General features: G+C 36.3%; 1 protein-coding gene across 1 annotated transcript in view; it reads right to left on the bottom strand.

The window, feature by feature from the left end:
- Positions 1 to 12001, bottom strand: part of slc36a4 (solute carrier family 36 member 4) — a 44973-nt gene that overhangs the window by 19554 nt on the left and 13418 nt on the right. The window contains exons 6-9 of the mRNA XM_056265961.1: positions 9564 to 9659; positions 8134 to 8218; positions 7671 to 7925; positions 533 to 631 (exon numbers count right to left, since the gene is read on the bottom strand). Of these exons, the coding sequence (XP_056121936.1) occupies positions 533 to 631; positions 7671 to 7925; positions 8134 to 8218; positions 9564 to 9659 (535 nt within the window). The remainder of the gene's footprint in view (positions 1 to 532; positions 632 to 7670; positions 7926 to 8133; positions 8219 to 9563; positions 9660 to 12001) is intronic.

The raw sequence follows: 12001 nt of genomic DNA, 5'->3' as shown, positions 1-12001 counted from the left end.
AGCATTCGTTTCATGTGTCACTGAACAGTAGAGGCTCTCGGGAGCATGTAAACGTTACATCCTTTTGTTTTTCCCAGGAAAAAAACATCCTGAGTCCTTCACATAAAAAATCAGTCTACAGGCTTTCAAAGACGACCTAGGAAGTTTTTAAGTTTCGTTACAAACTGTTCACATGCTGGCAATCAAAAAAAAGCGATTAATACATGAATATTCTTACATATAGCCCCTTTAAATTGTTCTAAAGAAGAAAATATTCAAAAAACTGTTTTGTAATATTAATACTGCACTGAAAAAGTCGCTATGGATAAAAGTATCTGCCAAAATATATTTATGGAAATGTAACCTTTGCAGAGGAAATCCCATACTGCATTGCAACAAGCTCAGCGAAAGAAAAAAACAAACGAACAGGAAATGACAGTGGACGAAGCAATAGAGTTGTCCATTATTATTATCCCTTAATTTATGCAATACCAATAAAAAAAATAGTAGATGTATCGAAATCAAATAAATAAAACCTGAATCATAAACTCACCACTCCAATTCCCTCGAAAGCAAATATGGCTGTTCCAAAGAAGAAGGGAAACTTCCGCCATGTGGAGGCATACGGCAGGCTTCTGGGGTCGCTCACATCCTACAGACAGAGTTGCAGATGATAAAAGACATGATATAGTTTCACATGACTATAATTGCAGTCTTTCTTTCTAGTATAAAGGCTGAAAGATGCGCACACACACTTACAGGAACAATATATTTAAAGATCAAGTGTCAGGCTCAGACGTACCAGCCACCCACAGGCTTCACAATTCTGATGCGTAGAAAAATGACTCATATCCGATTTGGTGGCTTCATGCAATTTGAGAGAGTTTGCATGCACAGGCTTGTATCAGTCATGTTCCCAGGCTGCACAATGAGCATTTCTGACTACAAAAGTGGATATATGAGACTGAAATAATATGAAAGTATGAAATAAAACCGAAATGGCGATATGGCTTAATGCGATTATCTGCGAACTGTGTTCATTTAGATGTGATCAGCTTATGATCTGGGCCCGTGTTTATCAAGCCTCTGAGAATTACTCGCAAGAACACTGCTAAGAATTTACTTAAGAGTGAAAAAAAAAATTATTGGCTCAAAGCTGCTCTTAAAAGTTAGTTATCAAGCATCTCAGTCGTAATTTAAGCGAAGTGCAGGGCTAAATCTTAAGTGTCAGTCTGGAGATGATTCACGACACTTTGCTGTGCCACAAAGGGGATTTTGTGTGACGACATTGGACCAATGGATGGACCAATCACTGAATAGATTTCCTCAATTAAGAATATTCTCAGATAAATTGACATTGAATGGTGAAATTCCTAAGAGGAGTTTACATTCAGCACACATTTAACAATAAATAATTTTCAAGAGAATACATTGATATTCACATTGGAAATTAAAGATTAACACGTTTTCCAACATGTCTTAATTACACATTTTAATACAGCCTAGATGTTATGATTTAAAATCATATTTCATATTTATGTTTACATAATATAATGTTATTTTTTAATTTCATCTATGTTGATTATATGAAAAGTGAACAGCATGAGTAAGACGGGATCATAAGATGTGCCAGACATGATTTTGACCACTTTATTAAGTTTTGTTTTGTAGAAATAAATTGTATCCTAATTTTAATCACCGTTTCATCAACCAATTGCCTGGATTTAATAAATAAGTAGCAAATATAGCAGACAATATAATCAGCACACGGAGGCGCCGGCGCGTTAACTGGAGCTCGTCTCATAAATCAACCCAAACTCAGCGTATAGGCTACTCGCCTCACAGACATGAGAAATAAATAGAAAGCTTGAAATGTCTACTTTTAAACAAAATTCAAAACGAAAAGAAACATACTACTCTCTGCTTATGTAATCCGTATGAAATGTGCATTTCTCTCTATAGGCTCGTTCACTCGTTCATAATACTGCGAAGATGGCGAGTCAGCATCATCAACTTCATCTGTGCAGCCGACACCGACACAGAAAACACTAGTTTATTAATAAACAATTAAAATGTCTTCTTGCTATATTTGACACATTCATAATCATTACATTTGTCGTTTTTTGTGACAGCTTTTAGGTGCGTTATTGGCAGCGACGCGTCCCCCTCTGGTTGCATGAACGCGTCACCACCTCATCAGCACCGAAAACATGGTGATTTTTTTTGGACAATAATCGCACAACCTATTGGATATTCTATAATTAAATAAACTAATCGAATAGGCCAATTTGAAGATCGTGACTCATCCATATATTAACTGCTCATCATCAAACATTTCTCTCCTGAAAGTTTCACGCACGGATGGCTCCTCAGTGCCATCACAAGTCCCTACTGGCAACTTCTGACCACTTGAGAGACCTCTCGAGCGGTCCTAAATAACTGGGAGAGTAAGAGTGATTCATAGCTTTAAATTAAGAAATCAGATAACTTGCTTTTATACTTAAAGCTGCAGTCCGTAGTTTTTCCTATTTGTCGCCATCTCTGTTCGAAATCTGCAATTGCATTTATTCGCGGAAATCACGCTGATTAAATCTAACGATCGTTTATCATATCGCGTCAAACCGTGCAAATTATACTTTGTTCTCAAATTATGAATGTTCAACATCTGCATTGCGTGACTACATTTAATGCCCTTCCGATATTATCCTTGTTTTCGCATGGGTCCGGTTGCAGTCTCTTTTCTTTCTGTAGCCACTCCGAAGTCTTTTGCATTTTACAACAGGTGAGTCTCCAGTTGTCACTGGTGATTGTCGTTTGAACCTTTCTGGTAGTGATGGGGACCAGACCGCCTATGCCGAGTCCGAGTCAAGACCGAGTCTTTGAAGGGTCTAGGGCTGTACTGTCCTAGTCGATTAGTCGATTAGTTGGTCGATACGTTCTGGTTCGACCAAAATTCTGATTGGACGATTTTTTTCCGCGTTCATTTCATCAGTTTTGCCGCGCTGACGCACGCTCATTTCATCATTTTTGCCGCGCTGAGGCGCGCTCATTTCATCAGGTGGGAAGCACTAACTGCTAATGGGGGTGTTTTCAAAGTACCCTTGTTTCACAGGTAACAGTCTGTCTTCAGAATACCCCCCTTGTTTTCACCTTTTTTGGATTAGCTCAACCCAAGAGAGAACGATAAGTAGGCTATAGAAGGTTTGATGCTGAATATTATTTATTTAATTGTGAGAGCGTTTAATAGTCAGTCCTCTTCTAACATGTCAACAACAAAGAAATCGACAGTGTGGCAGCATTTTGTTAAAATTGATAACGGAAAAAGGTCGAATGCAAAGTTTGCAAGCAACAGTTTTCCGCAGCTCGACGACAAACATGACAAATCATCTAAAAGTGGTAAGCTCACTTGTCTGCGTTAGCTTGCCCTGTCTGTTTTGAGTAGGCTATATGAACATATCAGAATTCACATATTTCAATGTTTTAGTGTGATAACCTAACTTTGTTATTTTTTGTTTGGAGCCTAATGCGCAATTTGAGCTGTGCCGACTGTTTGTGTTAGTTTTGAGCCTATGCTTTATTTTTCAGTTATGCACTTTATTTCGTTTCTGCTCTTGATCTGGTTTGTTTAATAAATATTCTTTTTTTTATTAAAGTGTGTTTATTAAGAGTAAAAGCTTTAAGTTCGTGTCTCGGCTGCGAAGCTGATCTCTCCTATGTTCAGCCTGTGCGAGGACATGCACAGAGCGGCTGAAATGATAGTGTCTGACAGTTATAACTTATTATTATAACATATGACAAAAAAATAATTGTCTAAATTATGTTGCATATTCCTCAACAGTTCTTGTGATGATATCACTAGTTGACAACATAGTACTATTTTCGGAAATCATGATATTGCGCAGGTGCACGGGATGCAACGCTGTCAGAGCCGACAGACTCGTGTGTCAGACACATTTCAGTGCAAAATAATTAGGTCAAAAATGATTTAATATACTGCAAATAGCCTACTAGTTTTTTTATGTTTATTTATAATTCATGTAAGTGGGCAACAAGGCTACCAAGTACTGCGCACTGTGCGCAGCTAATTAATTTAACGTTTTTTTTTTTCTAACGTCATTTTTAGTCGATTTTAGTCAATTTTTAGCCGAAAATGTCAGAACTTCAGTCGACCAAGATTTTCTTTGGTTGAATACAGCCCTAGAAGGGTCGAGTCTGAGTCGAGACCGAGTCCATTGGTTTTCAAATACAGTCGAGGCCGAGTCAAGACCGAGTCTTTGAAGGGTCGAGACCGAGTCCGTTGTTTTTCAAATACAGTCGAGTCCGAGTCGAGATTTTGTCTCGACGTCAGTTTTGATATTGATTTAATATCACCCCAGTTAATGATCAACAGTTAGGCCTACAGACTAAGCTAGATTGGGAATTGTTTAGAGGAGCAGTCTTAACAAGTGATGGGGACGAGACCGCCTATGCCGAGTCCGAGTCAAGACCGAGTCGAGACCGAGTTGTAAAAGCAAATTTTCCATTAAACAATCATCAAAGCGTAAGAGACAGTCTGAGAATTAAAAATGATTTATTTCTTGCAAGAAAGGTTCAATTGGCCCACAGAGGTAGTCAATGTACAGTCTGCGAGACAAGTGAGAACCCAGAAAGGAGGGGGAGAGCAGTTTTTATACAGCTTATCTCAAGGTCTGTTTGTCTACCATAGATGGACTAAAGTTCAGTTCTCTCTAGTCAGGAAATAGTAATAATAACCTGAACTTTAGGGTTTGGTCATGCTCTTTCTCTCGCTCTAAAACCGGCCTGTGCTTTGACCTTTGGGGTCAAAGTCCACCCGTCTCTCCCCGTCCGCTCATCTCACCTGCTCGCTTCAATCAGCAGTAGCAGCACTTATTGGTTTGAAAGAGATGGGAATAATTCTGCCATAACAGAGTCTTTGAAGGAACAAGTCCGAGACGAGTCCGAGAAAGCAGAAATCGGTCTCGAGAGCGGTCTCGGAGTACTACATCACTACTTTCTGGATCCGACATTACATTTTAATTAAACCTATCAATTTGATGTAATCAGAATACTTTTTTCAAGTAACTAGAAAAGTAACAAATTACTTTGAGTAAAATTTTTAAAAAAGTAATTTTGAGTAACTTTTTCCAATACATAACGTAAATTAAGTTGTTTCCCCATGTATTGACTGACAGCTCTCATGTCCGCATGTTGAGAGAAATCGTAAGTGCAGAGGCGTTGTGTGAACATGTTATTGCAGTTCTAGACTAAATGTGAACATGCATTTACTCATCTCACTTGCTCAAAAACACATTTAGTTTTCCTCAAAATGAATAAAAACAGTGAAATGCAAATATTACGCAAACGTGCAATAGTTAAATGTTAAATTACACAAATATACTTTATGCATTTAATCTAATTTTATTAACCAATGTCTTTTCTGCAGACCTTGAATGATCCAATTCAACCACACTAATAAGCAAAATGACTTTAGTTAAACATCACATTTGTATTTTGTTTTGTTTTGTTTTTCCTATTCCTCTGCAATCCAGAATAGAAGCACAAAATGAAAAGTTTGTTTGAGCAACATTTTTAGTGAGTAATGCAATATTGAAACGCATTACTTTTAAATGTAACTTTCCCCAACACTGGTGCCAATCATCCTCAAACTTGTAATGTCATGCGCTTTAATAACAGATGTTGTCAACTCAAGAGAAGCTTTAAGGTTTACCTGCAGTTTTCAACCAAAATCAAAGCTTGTTTGGTTTAATGTTTGAAAATGAAGACCATAAATATGAGTCTAGCAATTTTATAGTTGTACAATTAAATCAAATTATAGTATTATTATTATTGAGCATGGCATTAGCAACGCAAGCGTCGTGTGTTCGATTCCCAGGAAAACTGATAAAATGTGTATCTTGAATACAATGCAATTTGCTTTGGATAAAAGCATCTGCCAAATGCATAAATATACTGTTTGTTATATTTATTATTATTTTAAAGGTTAAATCAAGGTTTTTTATAATGTTTATATGTCTAATGTGTTTTTTAAATATGCTTTAAGACAAACCATGTGTAAATTCATGTCAACACCATTGCTGAGTATTTTCTCCTTAAAACTGCAGTTAACTAGCCTGGTTAAAACCAGACCATTCTCAGTTGTAACTGAGTTATGGTCTGGCAAAGCGTCATAGACAAATCATTTCCAGAGGGGCGTCACCAACGGACGTCGCGGATAGACCTAAACCCAATCAGAGCGATGAAGGAGATGACGTATGCAGAGCGGCAGAAACATCTCAGAGTGTTGTTCTTTGCTCGGGTCTTAACAAAAAGGAAATGTTCAAATCGCTTAAAACACACGCGATAGCTGATTCAAACCAGTGATGTTCGACGGCGGCATCCATCTTTGTAATGTAGGCTACAAAATCTGCTTCAAAATCCCAGCGCTGTCGTCATCGTGTAAAGCCCGCCCCAACGTTTCTGATTGGTGCCTCGATTTCGGGGGATTGGAAATGATCTTGAATGAGCTCTTTTCCAGACTAACTTTCAGAGCAAATCTAAATTTGCCGGAAGTTGTCTGGGTTTTCCCAGGCTAGCAGTGAACCAAAGACAGTCTCAAAAACACGGTTTGAAATTGCTGGTGTTTCTGACGTAACAAACTACCTTGTAACCAATCAGGTCAACGTGTGATCGTCAACGAGTGGATCTCTGAGCTGGTGCGAGTGAGTGGAGGCGGGGCTAATCTGCATATTCATAGAACCGTGTATACTAAATGAGGCAAGGGTGTAGAATTACATTCAAGCTATTTTAAGGCATGATGATTTAAAGATTAGTTTTAAGGGATAAAATGATTGACAACAGGGGGACTTTAAATACTTTTATTTTACAGTTAGATATAACAATAGTAATATTTCTTATTTTAATAGTTTATTTAATAATAATAATATTTTTTTATTTAATAGTCATATTGTATGGAAGCTTGTTTCCGCCACAGAATGAAAAATAAAAAAGGTAATTGCGACTTTTTATCTCACAATTCTGACTTTTTTTCTCACAATTGCGAGTTTACATCTCGCAATTCTGACTTTATTTCTCAGAATTGCGAGATATAAAGTCAGAATTGTGTGTTATAAAGTCGCAATTGCGTGTTATAAAGTCAGAATTGCGTGATATAAAGTTGCAATTGCGTGTTATAAAGTCAGAAATGTGAGATATAAACTATTCTGAGGGGAAAAAAAGTTAGTCTTTTTTTCCCTTAGAATTGGCCTGATAACTCGCAATGGCGAGTTTATATCTCACAATTCTGAGAAAAGATGTCAGAATTTCGAGATACAAACTCGCAATTATGTGTTATAAAGTCAGAATTGCGAGATGCTAACTCGCAATTGTGAGAAAAAGTCACAATTCTGTCTTTTTTTCTCACAATTGCGACTTTATATCTCGCAATTACGACTTTATTTCTCAGTATTGTGACTATTTCTCAGAATTGCGACTTCATATCTCGCAATTGTGAGATAAAAAGTCGCAATTATTTATTAATTTATTTTTATTCAGTGGCAGAAACAAGCTTCCAAAATATTGCTATATAATAACAAACCTGGAGCTTAATTTTTTTTTTTTATTGCAATTATCAAAAATGGCAATTCGATTTTTTCCCCCACAATCATGCAGCCTCAACACACACGCACACTTACGTGGAGTACATATGTGTAGATCAGGATGAGGCTGATGGCCATACAGAGGTTGGCGATGGCGGAGAGCACGGCCATGTTCCGCAGGTCCCTGATGAAGGTCAGCACGATGATGAAGGGAAGGAGGAAGACCATGTAGAGCCGCAGATCCAGCCCCGTGGCAGGAGGAGTGTCTGGGGAGACGGGGCCCTCCTCTGAGCTATTGGAGTATAACGGCACGGTCTCCGCGGAAGTGTTCGGACGAGCTCCTTCCATCACCTATACAAGAACACACAGAGCTTTGACTTCATTCCAAACTAAAATTTGATTGGCTGTTACGTTTAGAGCCAGATTCTGTCTGGCTGCTGATGGTCTTCATTCTGGAAATGTGTTTTTCCATTCGTTTTCATCGACTCTGGCTCGATCATATAGTGAAAATCCACTTATCTATGGAGAAAATGAAATTTTGGAGTACTGTCGCACATACCTGTTTAATGTTCTCGGCCAGGAACACAAAATAAACGCTACAGAAGCCCAGCTGGGTCAAAACCAGGAAGAAATTCACCAGGTGCCTGTAAAAGATATTAATAATATGTGATGAGACATGAATCAGGTGCAACAATGGTCAATTATAAAGTTTAGCGGGTTATAGAAAAAAATATTTGACTGAAGAAAAGCAACTGACCAATAAGAATCAAGTATTCCAGAGAGACATGTACTTCATGTTTGTTAAAAAATGTAAAGGGATAGTTCACCTAAAAATGGAAACTATTAAAAAACAAAATATAAGTAATATATATATATATATATATATATATATATAATAAGACAAAATATAAATATTAGATTTAAATGAGAAAGGTTGTCTTGGCAGCTAATTGAAATAACATCAATTTGAAGTGCTAAAATTACTAACTAAAATAAAAATTAATTTAGAAATATTTTTTATATATTTTTTTTTTTAAATACTATAAATAGAACTAAAATTTAAATAAAATATAAAAATAAAAAGTAAAATGATAAAAAAGTTAATGGTATATAAATTAAAAAATAAATAAATCACATTACATGGAAATTGTCTACTACATGCACTGTAAGCTATATACAAATGTTATTAAAATAAGTTGAAGTGATAAAATTACTAACTGAAATAATTTTACTATAAATTTAACTAAAATGAAAATAAAATATAAAAAGTAAAATGATACAAAAAACAACACTAAATGAAAATTGTCATAATTTACTCAACCTCATGTTGTTCAAAACCCATGTGACTTTCTTTTTTCAAAATAATATGACATTTAGAGACTACAATCTTTTCCGTGCAATTGCCCTGAATAAAACCTGAAGCTTTCAAGCTTCGAAAAAGGTGCAAAAGCACCATTAAAGTGTCATAAAAAAATAGTGAGGCGAATCAAGCTGTTCCAAAAAACAATCATATGGGGTTGTAAACGCATAAGGGTGAGTAAATAAGGACAGAAGTTTCTGTTATACATTCTATACTATATGCAATGTAAGCTACATAAAATGTTATTAAAATATTTATATACTATTATTAATAATTTTAATATTATTTCTTTTTTTTATTAGCATTTATTTTTATTTTTATTTTGATTTTTCAGTGTGCATGATTATCTTCCAACAATGACAATACGAGGCAACATTTCCTGGTAAGACGGATCTTTTTAAGATTCAGGGCACGAGGTTTGTGTGTGTGTGTGTGTGTGTGTGTGTGTGGGACATCAGATCTGAAAACACCACTGCAGGCACCGTCCTGTCTCTCTCTGCACTCGAATGAATATATTCATTCCAGCACAGACGTTTGCCCTCTTGCCATCCCCTCTCTCTCTATCACATATGCACACGAGTGGGGTGTAAGACTGTCATGCCAATGAACTGCATGATGGGATAGCTCACCTCCCAAACTGAGCACCTTTCCTGAGGCACTGGGAGGAACTGGTCTCCATGGCAACGGCGACAGTTTCGCTGTAACCGAGGGGGGAACGCTTCAACCTGTGAGAGGACATGCAGGAATGAGACCGACAGAGAGGGGAAAACAGGAAAACAACAACAGCTTTTTCTGTAATTCTAGGGTGGAAAATAATGAGGTCAAAACACTGTTCATCACACGTGATTTTTATATTTTATGCGGTTGTTGTTGGAGTTACTGGACTCAACTTTGGGGACAAAATTGACCCCCAAAGCTAAATCTAACAATACTTCCCTGGTGATATCCTCAACAAAAAAAAAATCCCGAAAAGATTCATAAATAAGGTGAATAACTTTTTTTTTTCTTAAAAATGCTTAAATTTCTTTTTAGTGCTTGATAGTAAAAAAAAAATATTGAAAGATTTTATAGTGTTATTTGTGTTTTCTTGTCTTTTACTCTGTTAGCGTTTTGAGTGTGAGAAAAGCGCATAAATAAAATGTATTATTGTTATTATTTTAAAGACATTAATAATGTGACAAAAGATTTCTATTCAAATAAATGCTGTTAATTTGAACTTTCTATTTATCAAAGAATCTGATTATTGATAATAATCAGAAATTTTTCTTAATAAATCAGCGTATTAGAATGATTTCTGAAGGATCATGTGACACTGAAGACTGGAGTAATGATGCTGAATTCAGCTTTGATCACAGGAATAAATTACATTTTAAAATATATTTTGAAAAGGATTTAAATTGTAATAATATCGATTACAAAAAAAAAAACAAATTAATCACACATTATTCTGCAATTCATCGTGATTACTCGCACCTACCATTAAAGTTTTGAATATATTTTTATATTGTAATAATTTCACAGTTAATCTCCAAATTCATGTAGAAACATCAAAGACAGCATATTTTAAATATTTGATCTAACAGGTAGAAAAATACACCGAAATTGAATAAAGTTATCAAACACTCCAGTCTTCATGCATAAATATATCCTTATTAATGCTAGAAAAGTTATTCAGTCAAGAGCATTGAGTGTTTTTATCTTTGTTCTTTGCTTTAAATGAATAACAGACAGCAACAGGTTTATTAGGCTGCTGTCACTTTAAGATCCGACACGCATCCCATGGCCTCACAACTCTTTACGGTTATTTAAGACTTTATGTAACTCAATATAATAATATATTTATGTATTTTAAGACTATGCTTACGAGGATACTCGACAAAGCGGGCATTTTGGCATAATTTTGTGTTTTTGTCCGTTCAAGTGCGGAAGAGAAAATCCGGTCAGCACGTTGTCTGAAATGGCTTTCTGTGTGCACAATTCGTGTGTGTGTGTGTGTCACACAGACAGGAGATACAGACAGAGCGCCAGTACAGATTGAAGTTCTTTTTTTTTTTTTTGTGCATCTTATCGCGCTTGAATGGTTTAATAGCAATCGAGACTTATATGGGCCATTCTACAGAATTGGTTCAAAGTCAGAGTTGGAAAAATCTTGAAAAAAAGCTGTATTTTTCCACAAATTTTGTATGTATGCAAATTGTATAATATCCAAGGTACACATTTCTAGTGATTGTGCAGTTAATTATCATAATTGTTTTCCAAAGTTTTGGAATATTTTTCCTCTCCCCAAATTTGGCACTACCGAAACACAGTAATAAATCATATGATAAGAGAAGACCTATTCATATTTTGTTTACATCAGCCTTGTAAATATATTTTTTGCTATTTAAAAAAAAAGTTTTCACAGGTAAATCAATAACAATTACAAATTTAACAATATTTCAAGTGTAATTCATAAGATTTGTTGTATTTTGAACCCAATCTTTCTTTGTAAAAGGCATTAAGTTAAATCATTCTGATTTCAAAGTTAAGGATTCATAAGGGTGTATTCACACACCTGCCTTGTTTGGTTCGATTGAATCGAACTCTAGTTCGTTTCCCCCCTTGGTGGGGACCGTTTGGGCAGGTGATCAAGCAATCGAACTCGGGTGTGGACCAAACAACCGAACCGAGACCCAGCTGAAGAGGTGGTCTCGGTACGGTTCCAAACGAACTCTGTTACGGTTCGTTTACGGTGTGAACATGAACCGACCCAATTGCAAGAAAGCACTGCGCCTTTGAGTTAACAGGCTTCCGTAGTCGGAGTTGCGTTATGGGAAAGTGATCTGTTGTAGCCTACTACATTTGATAAAATGAGTCGTGGTTTGACCTGGAGCTTCGAAGAGACGAGCTGCCTTATCAACATTTGGGCAGATGCCCATGTAGCACAGCTGCTGGAGAGGACACATAAAAATACTGATGTGTTCAACATGTTTACTGAACGGATGAAGGAGAGGGGATGTGAGAGGTGGGACATTGTATCATATGATACTCATTAGTTTCTTCATATTGCGTTTGTACAGAATAACAC

This window comes from Rhinichthys klamathensis, unplaced genomic scaffold (assembly GCF_029890125.1).
Source record: "Rhinichthys klamathensis goyatoka isolate OS25496 unplaced genomic scaffold, OSU_Roscu_1.1 h1tg000243l_1, whole genome shotgun sequence".
Taxonomy (NCBI): domain Eukaryota; kingdom Metazoa; phylum Chordata; class Actinopteri; order Cypriniformes; family Leuciscidae; genus Rhinichthys; species Rhinichthys klamathensis.
This window is presented reverse-complemented; position numbering and strand designations above follow the sequence as displayed.